At 35.6% G+C, this 16,378-nt stretch overlaps 1 protein-coding gene across 4 annotated transcripts in view; it reads left to right on the forward strand.

The window, feature by feature from the left end:
* Positions 1–16,378, forward strand: part of LOC138706401 (tensin-3-like) — an 812,914-nt gene that overhangs the window by 232,673 nt on the left and 563,863 nt on the right. Inside the window, exon 1 of one of the 4 annotated variants that reach the window (XM_069835652.1) lies at positions 15,573–15,593. The exons of the other annotated variants lie outside the window; for them this stretch is intronic. Within the exon in view, the coding sequence (XP_069691753.1) occupies positions 15,588–15,593 (6 nt within the window). The 5' untranslated portion in view covers positions 15,573–15,587. Of the gene's footprint in view, positions 1–15,572; positions 15,594–16,378 lie in introns of those variants that run through there. 4 annotated transcript variants of the gene reach the window in all.

Below are 16,378 nucleotides of genomic sequence, written 5' to 3' on the forward strand. Positions count from 1 at the left end.
TAATTTGATCTTCTGCAAATCCCGGGAGATTGGTAGTACAGAGAATCGCATTGTAAGTTCCTATACTGCGAGAATTCTTCTCTTCTCATAACTTTATTCCCTGCTATCACTACAATCTAACAGTTTTGTAATAGCATTTGCAATTTGGAAGTACTTTTGAATGAAGTATTTCATTGAACAAGGAACTATAATTGGCTTCAAATGTGGTGTTCTCTCTAGTATAAATATGATGTAAATAGGCCTAATGTATTTATATGTCGTGGATGTAGAAATGCACTAATGTATTTCTCATTATTAACTGTTCACAAAAAAAACATCGTTATATAATAGAGTTTTTTATCTGTTGCATTTAATTAAATATACAGTAATGTAAGTGCGATGTAATGTTTCCTATCTCCATATCCGTAATAAACAGATATGCGCTAGGTGTCGTTTTGAAGTTGCAAAAAATCCCAATCGCGGGTAGATTTCACTACTTTGTTGATCTCTAGTATGTATTGTATCCGGTATCGTGCTGATCCTAGGCCACAGTCTACTAAATATATACAGTCACGAAGCTTGAGTTTTGAGGGTGCTAGAAACAATAGACTGTGACGGTACTGTTTTGCATTGCCTGTAATGAGGCGATGTTAGCGATCCTAGTGGTGAGCAACTATCTAATGTTTGCATATTTACTACGTATTGAGCTTCGCGACTGTATATACTAGACTGTGTCCTAGGCCATGAGATATCTCCTCTTAATAGCATGTTCAGTGGGAAACCTTGAGAGAAATGAAGCAGTAAAATAATTCCCCTTCATTATAAACAAAAGTCATAACTACGATTTATGAATGTACGAAAAAATCGCATATCTCACTGGATGCAAGACACTCGATCATCAAAAAATGGACCAGCAATTTTAAGGGGAGGCAGAGGTGAATATTTCAAAATCCACAAAATTTATCCGATTTGTTTGAAATTGATCATGGATACTAAGTAGGCTATGTTATTAGTAATGGACATACCAAGTTTCAACTTTCTGTAAATATTAATAATTTTATAAAACTTTATATCGTTTGATATAAAATGCTCCATGCACCATATTGTAAGACATTTTCAATATTTCTTTTTATTTATATGTTCAGAGAAGGTATATAAATAATAAGTATTAGTTTATTATGGGAATAATATAGTAATACAGTTATCTTGGTTTTAATTTCATACTTTTAAGGGCACAAAATCAAAAACTAACATCGGAATATGAAAATAAAGATAATAAAAATGGAAAAAACCAAATTTTCATTTTTTCTTCAGTTTTGTTCGAAAATTTTACCTCTGCCTCCCCTTAAACAGAAGGCTGAAGAATAACAGAACGTTGTAAAAGATACCTCATAACGGTATGGTTCATTTTTTTTTAAATATCGTTGAATGATCAGATATTTAATTTTAAAATATTAAATTGATCAGTTAAATCCGTAACGAATTACATGTATAAAACCTGAATTGTAATTTCGATAATGCATTTTCCAATGATCGCTCTTACAAAATACAGCAAATATATACAATCCTATTAACAATTATATAACATAATAGACCTAGTGTTTTATTTAACCTGGCAGAGTTAAGGCGATTAGACCATCTCTTCCACTGAACAAAGGTCTTGATTAAAGTATTACAAATATAAAATTAAGTCAAAATTAGGTGTTAATATATTATTTGATATGATAGTTATAAAAACAACAAAATAGTAAGTTTTTCGTATGATTTTCTGGTCGCACTCAGCTAACCTTTATGTGAGTCAGACGACGAATTGGGCCCGGAAGCCAGAAGAGGCGGAAGTGTACTTTATCCCGTTCACCCCAATTTCTTCCCCTCACCGATTACCCTGTTTTAATGGAGTCTGAATATGTTACGTAATGCCTTTTATGTGAAGATAAATTGTGAATGAAGGGTTGAAAGAATCGTGGGAGGAACGAGGCCCCAGCATGAAGGCCTCTATAATTATGATGGATTGCCTCAAGGCTCGAGTATCGGAATTTCCGATTCGGCCCGTTCTTTACCAGCCTTCCTAGAAGCAATAAATGCAAGCATCGCTGTGGTGTTGTTAATGAGCAGAAGGGACTCTAATTACTCGTTACTTTTCATATCGTACGTCACGTCTCGACATAAGGTGTAATAGAGCTGGGATTACTGGCACGTATGGTGTGCTCAGATAACAGAACTGAAGCTGAAATACATACAGATATTGTATCATTGCCGCGCTGTAGGACAAACATATAGGCCTTCTCTAGTTACATTATGTGGCTTTCATTAGAATTGTATTTCTGATTTGTGTTCAATTTAATGACGGATAATAATAATAATAATAATAATAATAATAATAATAATAATAATAATAATAATAATAATAATAATAATACTGGTCAACAATGATTTCGTTAAATGAATAATTTTCATCTATTATGTTTTTTGATGTGACGATTCTGAATATGGTCAGGATTTCTCTATCGTGCTCCATTTTTTTGTAACTCGTTTACATTTTTTGTCCCCCTCGTAGCCCATTATCTCTAGATCAATATTTTTAAAAATAGGTTACTCCATACTAATATTATTTCTTTATACATTTTTGTTATCACTGTTGACAACAACGATAAAATAATGGTTCATTGCGTATTTTTGATTATATAAGTATAGTGTGTATACATATTAAAATATGCCTCCTAAGTGTGTTAACTACCCAAACAATATTTGTTATATCTGCTGTGAGGTAACTTTGAAATCTCAAAGAAGGAAATAACTCCATTGATTAGGAAATCATATGAACTTTATTTTGGCTACAAAATAGTTGACATCATTGCAATAAATAACATTATAAATGTTTAAATGAGACAAAAAGACAAAACAGAACAGTATCTTAGTTATCAAAATGTTCTGGTTCTATTATATATTACCTATGGTTATATAAATATAAAAAAATTAATTCTCAAATAAATTTGCATTTCTAAGAAACGTAAAACATAACGTTAATATATCTTTACTTTAGATTGCACACTTGGTCTCAAACATATGAAAAGAAAATTCCTAGCCTTTTAATAAGGGCCTAGTAATTAAATATAGATTGGGGAACGGATTATTATACACTGAAAGGTAGAGATGATGTTTAAAATAGGCTACTTGATTGTTTATACATATATAACAGTTGTCAAAGTAGATAAAAGTTCAGTCGGGTGTAAACAACTGTGGCGATTCAAGGCTGCTTGACGTTCGAGAGTTGATCACTCCCGTAGTCCCGAAGTTTTGAACGTTTGCGTACAAGCAGTCAACGATGACGTAGGCAATACTGTCGTGCGGGTTTTCGGCTTTGCGGGCGGTTTAGTCTTGCTTCTCGATTGTTGTTCAACTCCAGTGGAAACGAAAATACAAGAAAGACTACGACATCAGAATGAACACTTCCCTTCAGGAATTTGCTCTCTTAAAGTATTTGAAAGCCTGTAAAGGGATGGTAGAAATGTATAGTTGCAAGGTAGGGATATTTTGAAAAGTGGTGAAATTACAGGTTTCCAGAATTAATGCTTACCGGTACTGTGTTATTCAGAATTGCCTATTTATTTATCCATTGATACTAGTTTAGTTTACACCTAAATGAGCAAATGAATGTGTTTGGGATAGTTCGAGTTGTATAATATAATACTGGAAGTTAAATGATATAATTAAAATTATTGTAAAAAGAAACAAAAGAAAAAACACTAGACGAAAAAAAAAATTAATATTTAATTATCTTACTGAAATTTTATCATTAAGGCTACTTAATGCTGGATTCAGTTTAATAAAGTGATTGTATGATCTTAATTCATAATATGAAGAGTGGATTTGAGCAGATATTTTACTACTTTTTGGTTCAAGTAAAACAGGTAACATGTTTCACCAAGTATTATGAAATGTTTCTATGTCGTCTTTATATACACACAATGATTTTTATGGAAAAATGTTCAACAGAGTTAAATTATAAATGTGTTCAATATTATGAATACAAAATTAGGAAAACAATAAAATATCCTGGGTAATCAGGAGGTTTTGGCAAACAAATTTTAATTATTATTTTTTGGAATAAATACAATGGAATAAGATGTGAGTTACTATTATACTATTACTACACTGTTCCGCCTATTGATCAGAATGTGTTTGAGTCTAAAAAAAAAAAAAGCAGAAAACAGTACAACGTGGTCTGTTGTGGCAAGGGTCCAAGGTTCCGCATACCGGTAAGTCTTTGTTACAAATACGTTCAAGTTTCAGTATTTCTGACATAATAAATATTATTCATCGCCTTAAAAATGGCGCAAATATTGAGGATATTGCTGGAGAGAGTAAGTTAATATTTATTTATTTATTTATTTATTTATTTATTTATTTATTTATTTATTTATTTATTTATTTATTTATTTATTTATTTATTTATTTATTTATTTATTTATTTATTTTATACATAGATATATTGTAGGAAATGAAATTAATTTATATTAAAGTAGTAAGAGATTCACTTCTTATAATGAATTAACAATTCTTAAGTACCCATTCCCGTATGATGGATTTTTTTTTATTGTTCATAACATTCACTGACGTTCATGCTCTACCTAAACATGATACTTGTCGATTGCAGGTGACTTGCTCCGTGTGTTATATCTAAGTAGGTAAACATTGGCTTTCTCCTACTGCTTGGTGGTGGTGGTGGTGGTGGTGGTGGTGGTTTTCGTCTTTTTAAATAAAATTAACAAATTAAGCTGGAAAATTGGTCGGTAAAGTTCCTACATATAACTATGTGTTAAATTTCGCAAAAAAGTATACAGCCTGGTAGTGTGATTTAACCTGTTTCATGTCGACAGACCGAAGGACACGGCGATGATTTAAAATGTTTCTTCCTTGTATGTGTAAGCACCTGAAAAGTAGTTAAACGAGCCACTAAACTTTCAGTCTCTTATCTGTAAGACCAGAAGCATGCCTGGGCATTAAATTGGAGTGAACTGTTGAAAAGATCGAGCGCTTTAATGCACCCTAGGAGTGATGTATTTGTAAATTTGAACAAGTCATTCAATTTTGAAGGCACGGTGTTCTCCATTGAATAGATTTTGGTCGTTAGCTTGTAGTTTCAGATCGTGCGTTACGAGGTACAAGAAAAAGCGATGTAATTTAGTTTGCCGGTCTCGCGCGGTTCTTTATAATGCAGCAGACAAATATGGAAGTAGTCCCATCAGTGGCCGTGTGAAGGCGCTTCTACAAAGAGCGCTGCAATTATACCAACCGGCTAGACAGCGTGCCCGCAGCGAGGCACCCGTTCAAACACAACGGTAAATTAGGAGACGGGACTGCAGCCTACACTCTTTAAGGAAAACGCTTAAGAAGTATTTACTTTGCTGTTCTAAGTCAGACTTTGAGCTCAAGTGGCCGATCGGGAATGCAGCACAATTCTAAAATATTTAATTTTTTATCTTGTCTCAAGGTCGGCCATCTGGCAGTGAATTATCGCAACTGGCTGAGTGTGCTCCCCTCTATCGAAAGGAAAGAGCATTAGAGAGACAAACAGCTGAAACGTGGAAAATGCTGATCAAAATAAAATAATGATTTCGTCTCACAAGCAAACATTCTTAGGGGTCAGATAAAGTTGTTTGTGTTCTTCCACCATGTTAATAGTGTCAGAACAAGTGCTTATACAAATTTTGGCCACTCGAGCGCAATTATGAGGGCCGTAAAAGTAAGTTTCCCCGGAGCTGTTTATAGAAAGAAAACACAATTTCATGGAAAGATATATTGGAACAGACACAGCAATTGTTGAGCTATTTTTCAACATATTTCCCATCGAAATTGAGACATTTGTCATACCGTGGGATCGACAGAGAGGTGCTAACAGCTGTGACACACTGGTTCCGATCGCAGGCAGCAGACTTCTACGACACTGAGATACAAAAGTTGTTCCTACGGCATGTTAAATATCTCAATTCCGGTGGGGAATATTTTGAAAAAAAAAATAGCTCAACAATTGCTGTATCGGCTATTCTCCGATTTTATCTAACTATCTAGCCCTTATTTTGTTTATCATGAACCTTCTTCTACTTCCTTATAACTTTTCTGTCTTCTTTACCTCCTCTTCTTCTTGTCTTGATCTTTCTTAATTTCTTCTTCCTCCTCACTTTCATTCTAGTCCGGTTCTTTTTTTTTTTTCTTATATTTTCTCTCTACCACTTTTCCTTCTCTCCAGCTTATTTTTCACATGTCTATCATTAATTCTGAAGTACTATGTTGTTTTTACCGCACATTTATAAACATTATTCTGTCAAACATTTATTCGTTCTGTTACTGAAACCTATTGAAGTGAAATTAAATTTTCGGAAGGGGGCAATATAATCCAGCACAGCGACCTTTTACGCTATATTGCGCTAACCCTCAAGCTAGGCGCATTTCGAAACCCACACCGGCTGACTACACTAAGGTTCGCTGCGTACCCAGGTTTCGAGCACCCCATCCCACTCGTTCCTAGGCCAGCCTTCCGTGCGTCGACAGCCGGCGTTCGGGGAATGCTATGGAATGATGACGAAATGAAGAGACGTTGACGAGATGAAACCAAAAAAAAAAAATTAACGATTCTCGCAACTGCAGAGGTTATATCAGCGTCGCCGGTGTGCCAGACTTTTGTCCCGCAGGAGTTCTTTTACATGCCAGTAAATCTAATGACATGAGCCTTTCGCATTTAAACACACTTAAATGCCATCGACCTGGGCCGGGATCGAACCCGCAATCTCGAGCACAAAAGGCCAGCGCTATACCGACTACGCTACCGAGGCCGACTGAGGGAATGAAGTAAATGCCTAATATGGGGAAATGTGAGAACCCCGAGAAAACCAACTACGACCTTGTCCGCCACATTTGTCACTATGGATTTTGCATTGAAAAATCCCGGGCCCGACCGGGACTCGATGCATAACCGCCTGTGTGACAGGCAAGGTCTGACTCACTTCAAGAAACTCTTCCTGTTCAGTTGCAGTTAACTTGCGATAAGTGTCTAAAAATCCGCAGTATAAATGAAGTTAACAGATTTGTGAAGTCGCAGGAAAATACGGTAGAATGTGATATATCAGAACAGACTACAAAACCTAAACGTGCAATAGTGAATAATTGAAGAAAGATTTAAAACTATTTATTCTAGGGCTACCACATTTCTCATTCTAACTGCTACTGAGCAACGTTTTATCGCCAGTCTGTTCAAGGAATGTGTCTTTATGTTTTTATTCGGACCCGGGATGTCGACACAGCCCTGGCAAACGAAATAGACTGTCTGGGGAAATATAGGGGCGGTAACCTAATTAGAGTAGTGAGGCACCACTTAGCAGTTTTGGGAGATTGTGGTGATGAGGAACTTCAGTTAGTGGTGTGGATGCTGTAGGTACAGAGGTGCGAATATTTCCTCGTGTAAAAGTGCAATTGCGAAGTGGGCGTAGCCGTGGTTTGGCAGCGTTCACAGTGGAACACGCGCTTGTGTGTTTTGCCAGCTGTGACCCAGGAATCTTAAACTTTTTGTATACTGTAGTATCTAGGTTAGTTTATTGGATAGTCAGTAAACAGTTTCAACATTTGTAAGTGGAAATGCGTGATTAATGCAGAATTAGTCATCGCAGTTAAATTTAGTCACTTCGGTATTTCACTTCTACGAAATTTATACATTCCGCATAAACTGCAGTTTGAGGGTTATACCTTTACTTCCATCAATTACTTTACAAATTACTTATCTCAAAATTCATAGACAATATTATTTACGAATAACGAAACATAACGTTTACGATGCAAACCTATTAGTTATTATTTTTATGGTTGATATTAGAATTTTTTTGCTGACACATTGCGAAATTTTATTCCACTTTATCTTGCGTGTTGTATTTAAGAAATAGTTAGTCTACTTTTTTGATGTCCACAAGAATACATTAATGTATTTATGTGCATATGGATGAATTTTACGTAGTGTGTAATTTATGCACAACAAATTACATTATGAATGTGCGCATAGTATAATTTGTATAGCCCTTAGTGCACTTCTCTCTAAGGAATTTCGCCGACTTGTGTCGTCAGATTTCGGCTCACTATCGCTATCATACCTATACCTAATTCATGAAATATGGAAAGTGAAATGTCTTTCCGTTAAAAATACTATTTTCGACACTTTTTATTGCAATTGGATTCATTCTGTCATTCATATGATAATCATATGGTGATCTGAGGGGAAATAATATTGGAAACACTTCTGTATACTGCAGCATGAAGGTGTCGATTTTATTCACCTTGACGTTAGCCAGATCAGTTTGCGTTTAGAAGCTTGTTTCCGACAATTAAAGCCAACTGCTCTCGAGGATGTAAGTTAAATTGTACGGGTACATTATAATTATGCTGTGTACAGTCTTAGAAAAAAATTTTGTCGCACAGATGCTTTATAAGTCCCAGAAAGAAGGCAGTGCGCATGATTAGACATACAACGAAATAAAACTAATTTCGTTACCTCAACTAATCTTCTTGTGAACCAGGTCACACGTCCTGTAATCAGACAGGTAGGCCATCCAGCCTCATTCCTGACGAAACCAGGTCCCATCGTCGTACCAGTAGCCTGATAAGCCAGGGCTCGGAAACTGGTACTACCTCAAAAGACTTCACTTTTCAAGGGTAAATTGTAATAAAAATGAATTTTTTTATAGCTTTATAATTTTCTGTATTAAATACTGAAATATTTTGCATGTCTGAAGGATCTAAGTGGTCTTTAAACTTTAAATACCACAGCGAGGCACAATGTGCCACTCCCTCTTTCAGTAGCCATTTTGGAGTTTCTGTGCTATAGAAAATTTCTTGGAATTTAAACAGGCAAACTATCTGACCAGTGCTAGGAAGGCTGTGGCTTACTACTTCCTTATGGATATGGAGAACATTGAGTGCACTGTATGAGGTGAGATAGTATATAAATAGTACTGTAACTTTAAACGTCCTTTTCCGTTAATTACATTTTTCAATGATAATAAAATTGTACCTTTTTCTCTGCAACCATTAGGGATAAAAATATGAAATTTTGCACACAAGCTTAAAACTGTATTATCTATAATTCCTTGCAACAAAATTTTGCTTTGTTAATATTTGTGAGTTCTATACATTACAAATCTTAAACAAATTAAAAAGTTTTTTATACATAATATATTTTTAAATAATACAAAGCCTAAATAAAATATTTGGTTGCAGGGAGCTGTTATTTGGAGCATCGGTAACACATATGCAAAGTTTGAGGTTTTATTGGTTTAATAGATTTTTAGGGAAGAAGTACATCATTTTAATTTTTTTAATGAAAAATTTGAAAAATAAAAACTATTGTTGATAACATTATGAAAAAATTAAAGGTAAAGAAACCCCCTTTTTTTTAATAATATTTCAAATTTCTAGGTCCTATATCCAAAAATGTGAAAGTTATAGGCAATCCAGTAACAATGTTATTTCTCACCCATCCCCCCTTAAGTAGCCTATTGCATATGATAGATGAAATGAGTGGAAGTTGGAGAGTGTTTGTGGAATGATAGAGGAAAACGAGAGCATCCCGACAAAAACTCTTTGCAGAATGTGCTTTTGTCTACCACAAGTTCCATCACGATCGGGCCGGGAATCGAACCTAGCTCCCTGGCTAGAATACCAGAGCGCTAGCGCTTGGGTCACATACGAGGAAAGCAGGAACGTTACTTCCTAACGTATTCAAAGATGAAAATCTCTTTACAAAATTAATTTGCAGCAGCTCTTTCTCCCAATATACAGCGCCGACCTAAATAGCTGGTTTAAAAGGCCAGACAATTTGTTTCTTTAATAATCTCAGAAGCCGTTGCGACTGCACGGGCAGGATGTTTATTAAATTCACTTTTTATAAACGAAATCTGATATAACGCAGAATAGCCGAAATCCCCTGTTGGAGCAATAAATCTGAGCGAGCTTAAAGAATACAAACTCTTGGCGGGAGTGTTACTGAATTCAGCAACCATATCTTTGCATATCGGGTGTATATTTTCATAATGTCCGACGCAAAGCCTCGACATGCTTACTGTAGGTTTTTATAGATTGTGTACAGTAGCCGCAGTTTTCTTCGGGAAGTCTTGTATTTATGTAGTAGCGATCTAGCACAAGTCGAGTACGAGTACCTAGGCAATAATGCAGAATAATACATCAGACTACAGAATATAATTACAGCAATAGAAATATAAATAAAATAATACAACCAATATAAAAAGAGTATACAGTAATATTAACAAAATTTGAGGATCGAATGAGCAGCTCTCGTGTTCGGTCGCAGTTCAGATATATCATTAATGTAAGAGGAATATAGAAAATAAAATAAAATAAAATAGTACCTAAAATTAAAATTACAGCTACAATGAAATAATATAATATAATATAATAAAATATAATATAATAAAATATAATATAATATAATATATAATATAATATATAGTATAATATAATATAATATAAACATAGAGCATAATAATATCGTACGTGAATAAAGTAGGACAATTTATGAAAAATATATATTCCGAAATTATAGAATACAAATATAATAAATGTATAGTGTATTTGCATTTCATTTTAAAACTTTTCAATTCTGTAAAATAAGCAATTTAAACCTTCGGGTCGTTGTGATAACGTGACAGTTTATGAACATCAGTTCAGATCAGTCCTCATCGTTCACCAGAACTTCGCAGACGACGCATTGCTACTCGTCAACTTTGATTTCAATAAAATGATGCAACTGTGCATACTTCTAGGGTTTCAATGGAAGTTTCGAACCTAATGTGTTCTGGACATGTCATTTCCTTCCGTGGTAACATACAGTGGCCTGTTTGTTCGCCCGACTTCAGTGTTTGTGAGATTTGGACTTTACACGTGTCAATTGAATCGCTTATTTCAGAAACCAGTCAAATACCAAAACAAGAAAAAATGAGTTAATGGCGGCATAATGTTCTATGAAGGTATACGTACAGTTTAGTGCTGAAAAAAGTCAAATTCCGTCCTGCTGTAATGGCGAGGCATTATGTTGAATTTCGTGTTTAGGTCAGAAACCAGTCATGCGACAGCGCTTGGCTGGTTTCTGCAGTAAACTGCGGGTACATTTTGTGTTCATAGTTTTGTGACCAACTGATTGAAAATATGTTTTGTGGTTTAGTTAGTGTTTTTTAAATAATAACAATAGACCTATATCGTAGTGAAATGTCTCAAAGTTCAGAAGACGAACCTGTACCTAAAAGGAAACGAGGAGTGGTAAACGAAAACGCTTATAAACGTAATACTATTCGCAATGCAAGGGTAAAAGGAGAAGGTTATGTTTGTTATTCTGGCAGAGAAGTACCTCAGAAAACCAAGCCCGACATTCTTACTTGTAAGTGCAATGCGAAATATTATTTAAACATTGATGAGGAAGTGATAAGTGAAACATGAAAGTATTTTCATTCTCTTGAAAATAAAAACTCTCAAGATACCTATATTCAGACCTTGGTTGAGGTTACTGAAGTTAAGTGTATACGTAAAAAGCAAGATCCAGAGCAAGAGTTAGGCAGTGAAAATGTTAATGAAGGCACTTTTAAAAGATCTCAACCTTACAATTATAATTTAAGGACTGGTGGTGTACTGAAACATGTTTGCAAGAATGTGTTTATGAAAATCCATGCTATTTCACATAACAGAACAGGGATAATTGGTCAGTTATTGCTTGAAAATACTACCCCTAAAGACAATACACATTTCCTTAAAAAAATATGGATTTTGTAATAAAATCCTAAACAATTCCAGAATTATGCCATAAAAATACGTTTGCACCACTCGTTTATTGCAGAAACCAGTTAAGTGAAAAACTTTTTCGTATTTTTTACATTTATGTTAAAACGCACAAAATAATTTTTTATCTAAAAAGTATTGAAATATATACTACTTTCAGCAAAAAATATTTAAACCACTACCAAATCATTTAGTCTGATGCTAGAAAGTTTTTTTTTATTTTCCCACAATTGGCTAACTTGGCGCTTGACTGGTTTCTGAAATAAGCAATTCAATTTTGAAGTCTCTTTTGTGAGGGCGGGATTCTTATATATCGTCAGGAGTTCTCGTTTCACTAATTAAATTTTTCATACTTCAGTAGTCTGACCCAATATTTTGGGTTTGCCCTGCGACACAGAATAGCTCACAATAAAATTTAAAATGAAAAATTATATAAACAGGTTTCAGACAAAAGTGAATAAGACATAAGAAAACAAAATAGAACCAAGTGTAATTTAAATTGAATGTACACCATAAAGATGCTGACGAAATATCGCTACAGAAAATTGTATTATGGTGGTGACGATGGCATCTTGAAGATCTCTCGTCAGCTTGTATTTTTCTCTCCACTTTACAAAGGCTTTCGGGATGGTGCCTCTCGCTCCGAAGAAGAGACCGGTAACTGAGATTTTTTCTATGTTGTATTTCGCCGATAGGTACTAAATCGTGGGCTCGTAGATTTTCTTTTTCTCTTCGTTCACGTCAGATGGTTGAGTGGCTGAGATTTCAAATCTGATTGTAGGATCAATTATTTTTTGTCGTAAACTTACGTAGTATTTTTGTAATTAAATTGTCTTCACTGTTGGTTTAGAAAATTTCTTCATCTTTGTACCATAAAACAATAATCTGCTGTGCCCATTAGATACTCCTATTTCTTATCCATTTAAATTTTTCATTCATAATTAAGAAAGAGTGGATTTCCCGGATCTCCATGTTGTTCCGTAGAACAATGAATGACGTAACATTCGGGACTGTCGTTTTCTCGTCACAGTGCGATCTCTGCTGCAACTCGCCATTTGCAGTATTTTCCCTCGAGAAAACGGCGACGTTGGAGTGCATAGGATTGCAGATGCATCACGTGGTTTGGCACTGGTTAGAGCTCTTATATGAATGAGCGCGAGGCACTTGGCTTATTCCGGCGAAATGCGTCATCGAAGTTATAGCGGATATTTTCAGAAAGTGAGAATAAGAACAAGACTTGGCACGATGAAAGCGAGACTGCTGTGTTTCAATGGGTATAAACAATTGTTACAGGGCGTGTTCCTTGAACGACGCCTGCCGAGAGTTCGAGCTTGAGCAGGGATCGGCAGTTTAAAAAAAACAGCAGCATAAAATTAGCGTACAGTGAAATAATACGTCAGTTTTTGTACTGTATATTATACCCTGTGCTAATATTTCGAAAGACTCCGCTACACATTAAAAGTTAGCAGGATTATATTAGCAAATTTTTATTTGTCATACATATCTATATCTACGGAAGCTGTGAAATCTTAAATTTCAAACTGTAATTTTTTCTATTAAGGATTTAGATCTATGACATCTCATTTTAGAAAATCTCAAAATTCTCTTCCAATTTTTTTGCCGAACGAGTTCCTTTAGGAAAGTAGGACTGGTCATCCATTGAACAGAAAAAAATAAATACATTTATTACATCTAAGTCAATCGCAGCTCGTAGTTAAGGGTACCCGTGAGTGAATTTTGAAGAAAATCTTTCAGAAATCACAATTTTGTGTTTTGACAGTATAGGAGAAACTCGGCTAATTCCGCAGTACAGGTAATTCCAAAGTAGTGCATATACAGTGCGTTCGTAGCTCGGCCGGACCTTTCCGCGGCCTTGGACTGGGTGAAGATGAGGCGCGCCTGCCGCCAGAGTTACACGTAAACGACCGGCAAGTCCGGCCGAGCTACGAACGCACTGTATGATTTTACTGCGGCTTTACAATAGCCTGAACGTAAGTTTTGAGACTCTGTCAACAGGAGGCATGTACTCTGCAGTGTTATAGAAAAAAATCAAGGATATTGGTCGACACCTCTGTCGACAATACAGTGAAACATCGAAAGTTGGCTGTTTTTCGTGTTTTCCTACACAGCTATGAAGAAAGTGAGCATTGTTACATATAAATTGTTCCTTTTATGTTACTTTCATAATGTATTTCATAATTATTTACTACTGCGGAATTAGCGAAGTCCTATTGCGGATTTATCCGCACTGTTGCGGAATTACCCGAGTTCTTTTTCAACTGTAATGTATGTACAACTAAATATATTTGCATTTTAATAGGTCTCTTTATCTCATTTGGTAATGAAAGGTTTCGTCCATGTCTACATACCTTGATAATATTTTTCAATAAACATTTTGATACAAATATTATAGATTTACTTCTTTATATTGTGGAATTATCCGAGTATATATAAAGTGTCTGTATCACCACGAGAATATCGTCAAAAACAAAAAAAAACATAGGTCGAGTTAATCTCAGATGAGGGGATAAGACTGAAGTTGCTCAATAACTGAAGTGTAGTTGCCTCATAAGTGGTGCCTTCTTGGTGTCACTTGTGGGGTTGACTAAACAACAACACACTATCAAACACAGCTGATGCACTGATATACATAGCCTGTACAATTATATTATCATATCAATTAATAATCGCTGATAAGTACCTAGATCGTAAGGTGGTAGCCCCTCCAAAGTACTTGGATATTTTGGACCAGTCATCTGTGATTAATGAAACTATTTGAAGCATGCAAACTTGGGAAAGGACAGTCGTAGAGATGGCAGAGCTTTGTGGTAAAACGGAGGAAGTCAGAATGTTTTTAATTGTTTTATTTTACGACGCGTTATCAACTGCGATGGTTATCTTGCGTCTAAGTGAAATGAAAGTGATAATACCAGCGAAATGAGTCCGGGGTCCAGCGCCGAAATTCGCCCAGCATTTTGTCTTAATGGGTTGAGGGAAAACCCCCGTAAAACCTCAACGAGGTAACTTGTCTCAACCAGGATTTGAACCCGAGCCCGCTCGTTTCACGATCAGACGTATTAAGCGTTACTCCGCAGTGAAAGTGTTGGCAGGCAATAGAGTCAGATGGAAGTGCTTCACAAACGCACGATAATTCAATTGGATTTAAAAATTTATTGTCACTTTTTCTTTTTCAAGACTTCATGAGGGAAGGAGAAGGATTGAGGAAAGGGAAATATAGAGAGAGTTAATGACATCCTCCCTAGGAAAATAGAGAATTTCATACTTTCGTAGATGACTCTGAAGTACCTTGCGGCAGAACGCTCATGGTTGGCGCAGCCTGTTAAAGACTTCACAAAATCCGTCTTGAAGGTGAAGTTTGGCAGAGTAACTGTGAGAAATGTTTCAGCTGGTTTTATAAACAGTTTTTAACCGACTAAAATGACATTGCACAGATATTTGAGATACAGTAGTCGTTGTTTGTTTTCATTACACAAATCTTTTACTGACTCATAGCAACTGTTCAAAGTAGCGACCACCGACCTTGACGCAAGCATTACGTCGACGCAAGAAATTCTTCCGCCTCGTCTCGAATATCCCTTGGCGTCTGTTCTACGTCATATGTGGCTAGTATCCTATAGCCACAAATTTATTCCTCCTCAGTGTTCTGTGGGGTTTTATAAATGAACGGCTCCAATTTTTTCCTCCTCACTTCATCCTGGGATTCAATAGTGCCTTCAGATAACATTGGCAATGGATTTCCTCCTGTAATACACAGCATAATGATTGTAAGTATTCTGTTTTCTTCTTCTGGAAAGTTCGTGAACTAGCGAGACTGATTTTCCACGTGGCTAATACGTAATTCTGAACGGTTGTTACACTTTGATTTCGCTTAATCATTTTGTTGCTCGATGCTCGTTCATGAATCAAGTCCGGCAACGCTGAATGCTTCAAGTCCTTGCCGTGACATTTATCCGGATTTGACTTTCAAGTGAGTCTGATATAAATTCTCTGTGGGGGCCGACTCCACCTTTCTTACGGGCTTTATAAAGACGAGTTAGTCTATTAATATTAACCAGGGATAGCAAAACTTTCCTCGAAAGATGTAGCTTGTAACATGTAGCTAAAACTTGTAATCCTGTAATACACAACGAAGAGAGTCTCCACTTACTTGAGTCATTCTCGCCCACAGGGCTGTCAGTCTGTTTTAGTTACTTTCATCAAACAGATTATCAGAAAATTGTAGGTCACAAATATTCATTGGGACTGTATTGTCGTAAATTTATTATCGCCTTTTATTTCCTGCTAATTAGTTTATTGGTACGGAGCCGTTAAGTAATTAAATGGTTGACCAGAACAAGGTTTCAGCCATAGGCTAATTTTTTTTGATGTGTTGAGTATGGAATGTGGTTGTTTATGAAGTCGCCTTCATTTTGGCATCGCTGTTTCAACACTGATGGATTTTATTACACTTCATTTTACCCTAGTGTGTACACTCCAGTAAATTCTAATAGTAAAATATGTTCTTCCTAAATCATTAATCTTGATTTAGCAACAAAAAAAAAAAAAAACA

Source organism: Periplaneta americana, chromosome 9 (assembly GCF_040183065.1).
Source record: "Periplaneta americana isolate PAMFEO1 chromosome 9, P.americana_PAMFEO1_priV1, whole genome shotgun sequence".
Lineage (NCBI taxonomy): Eukaryota > Metazoa > Arthropoda > Insecta > Blattodea > Blattidae > Periplaneta > Periplaneta americana.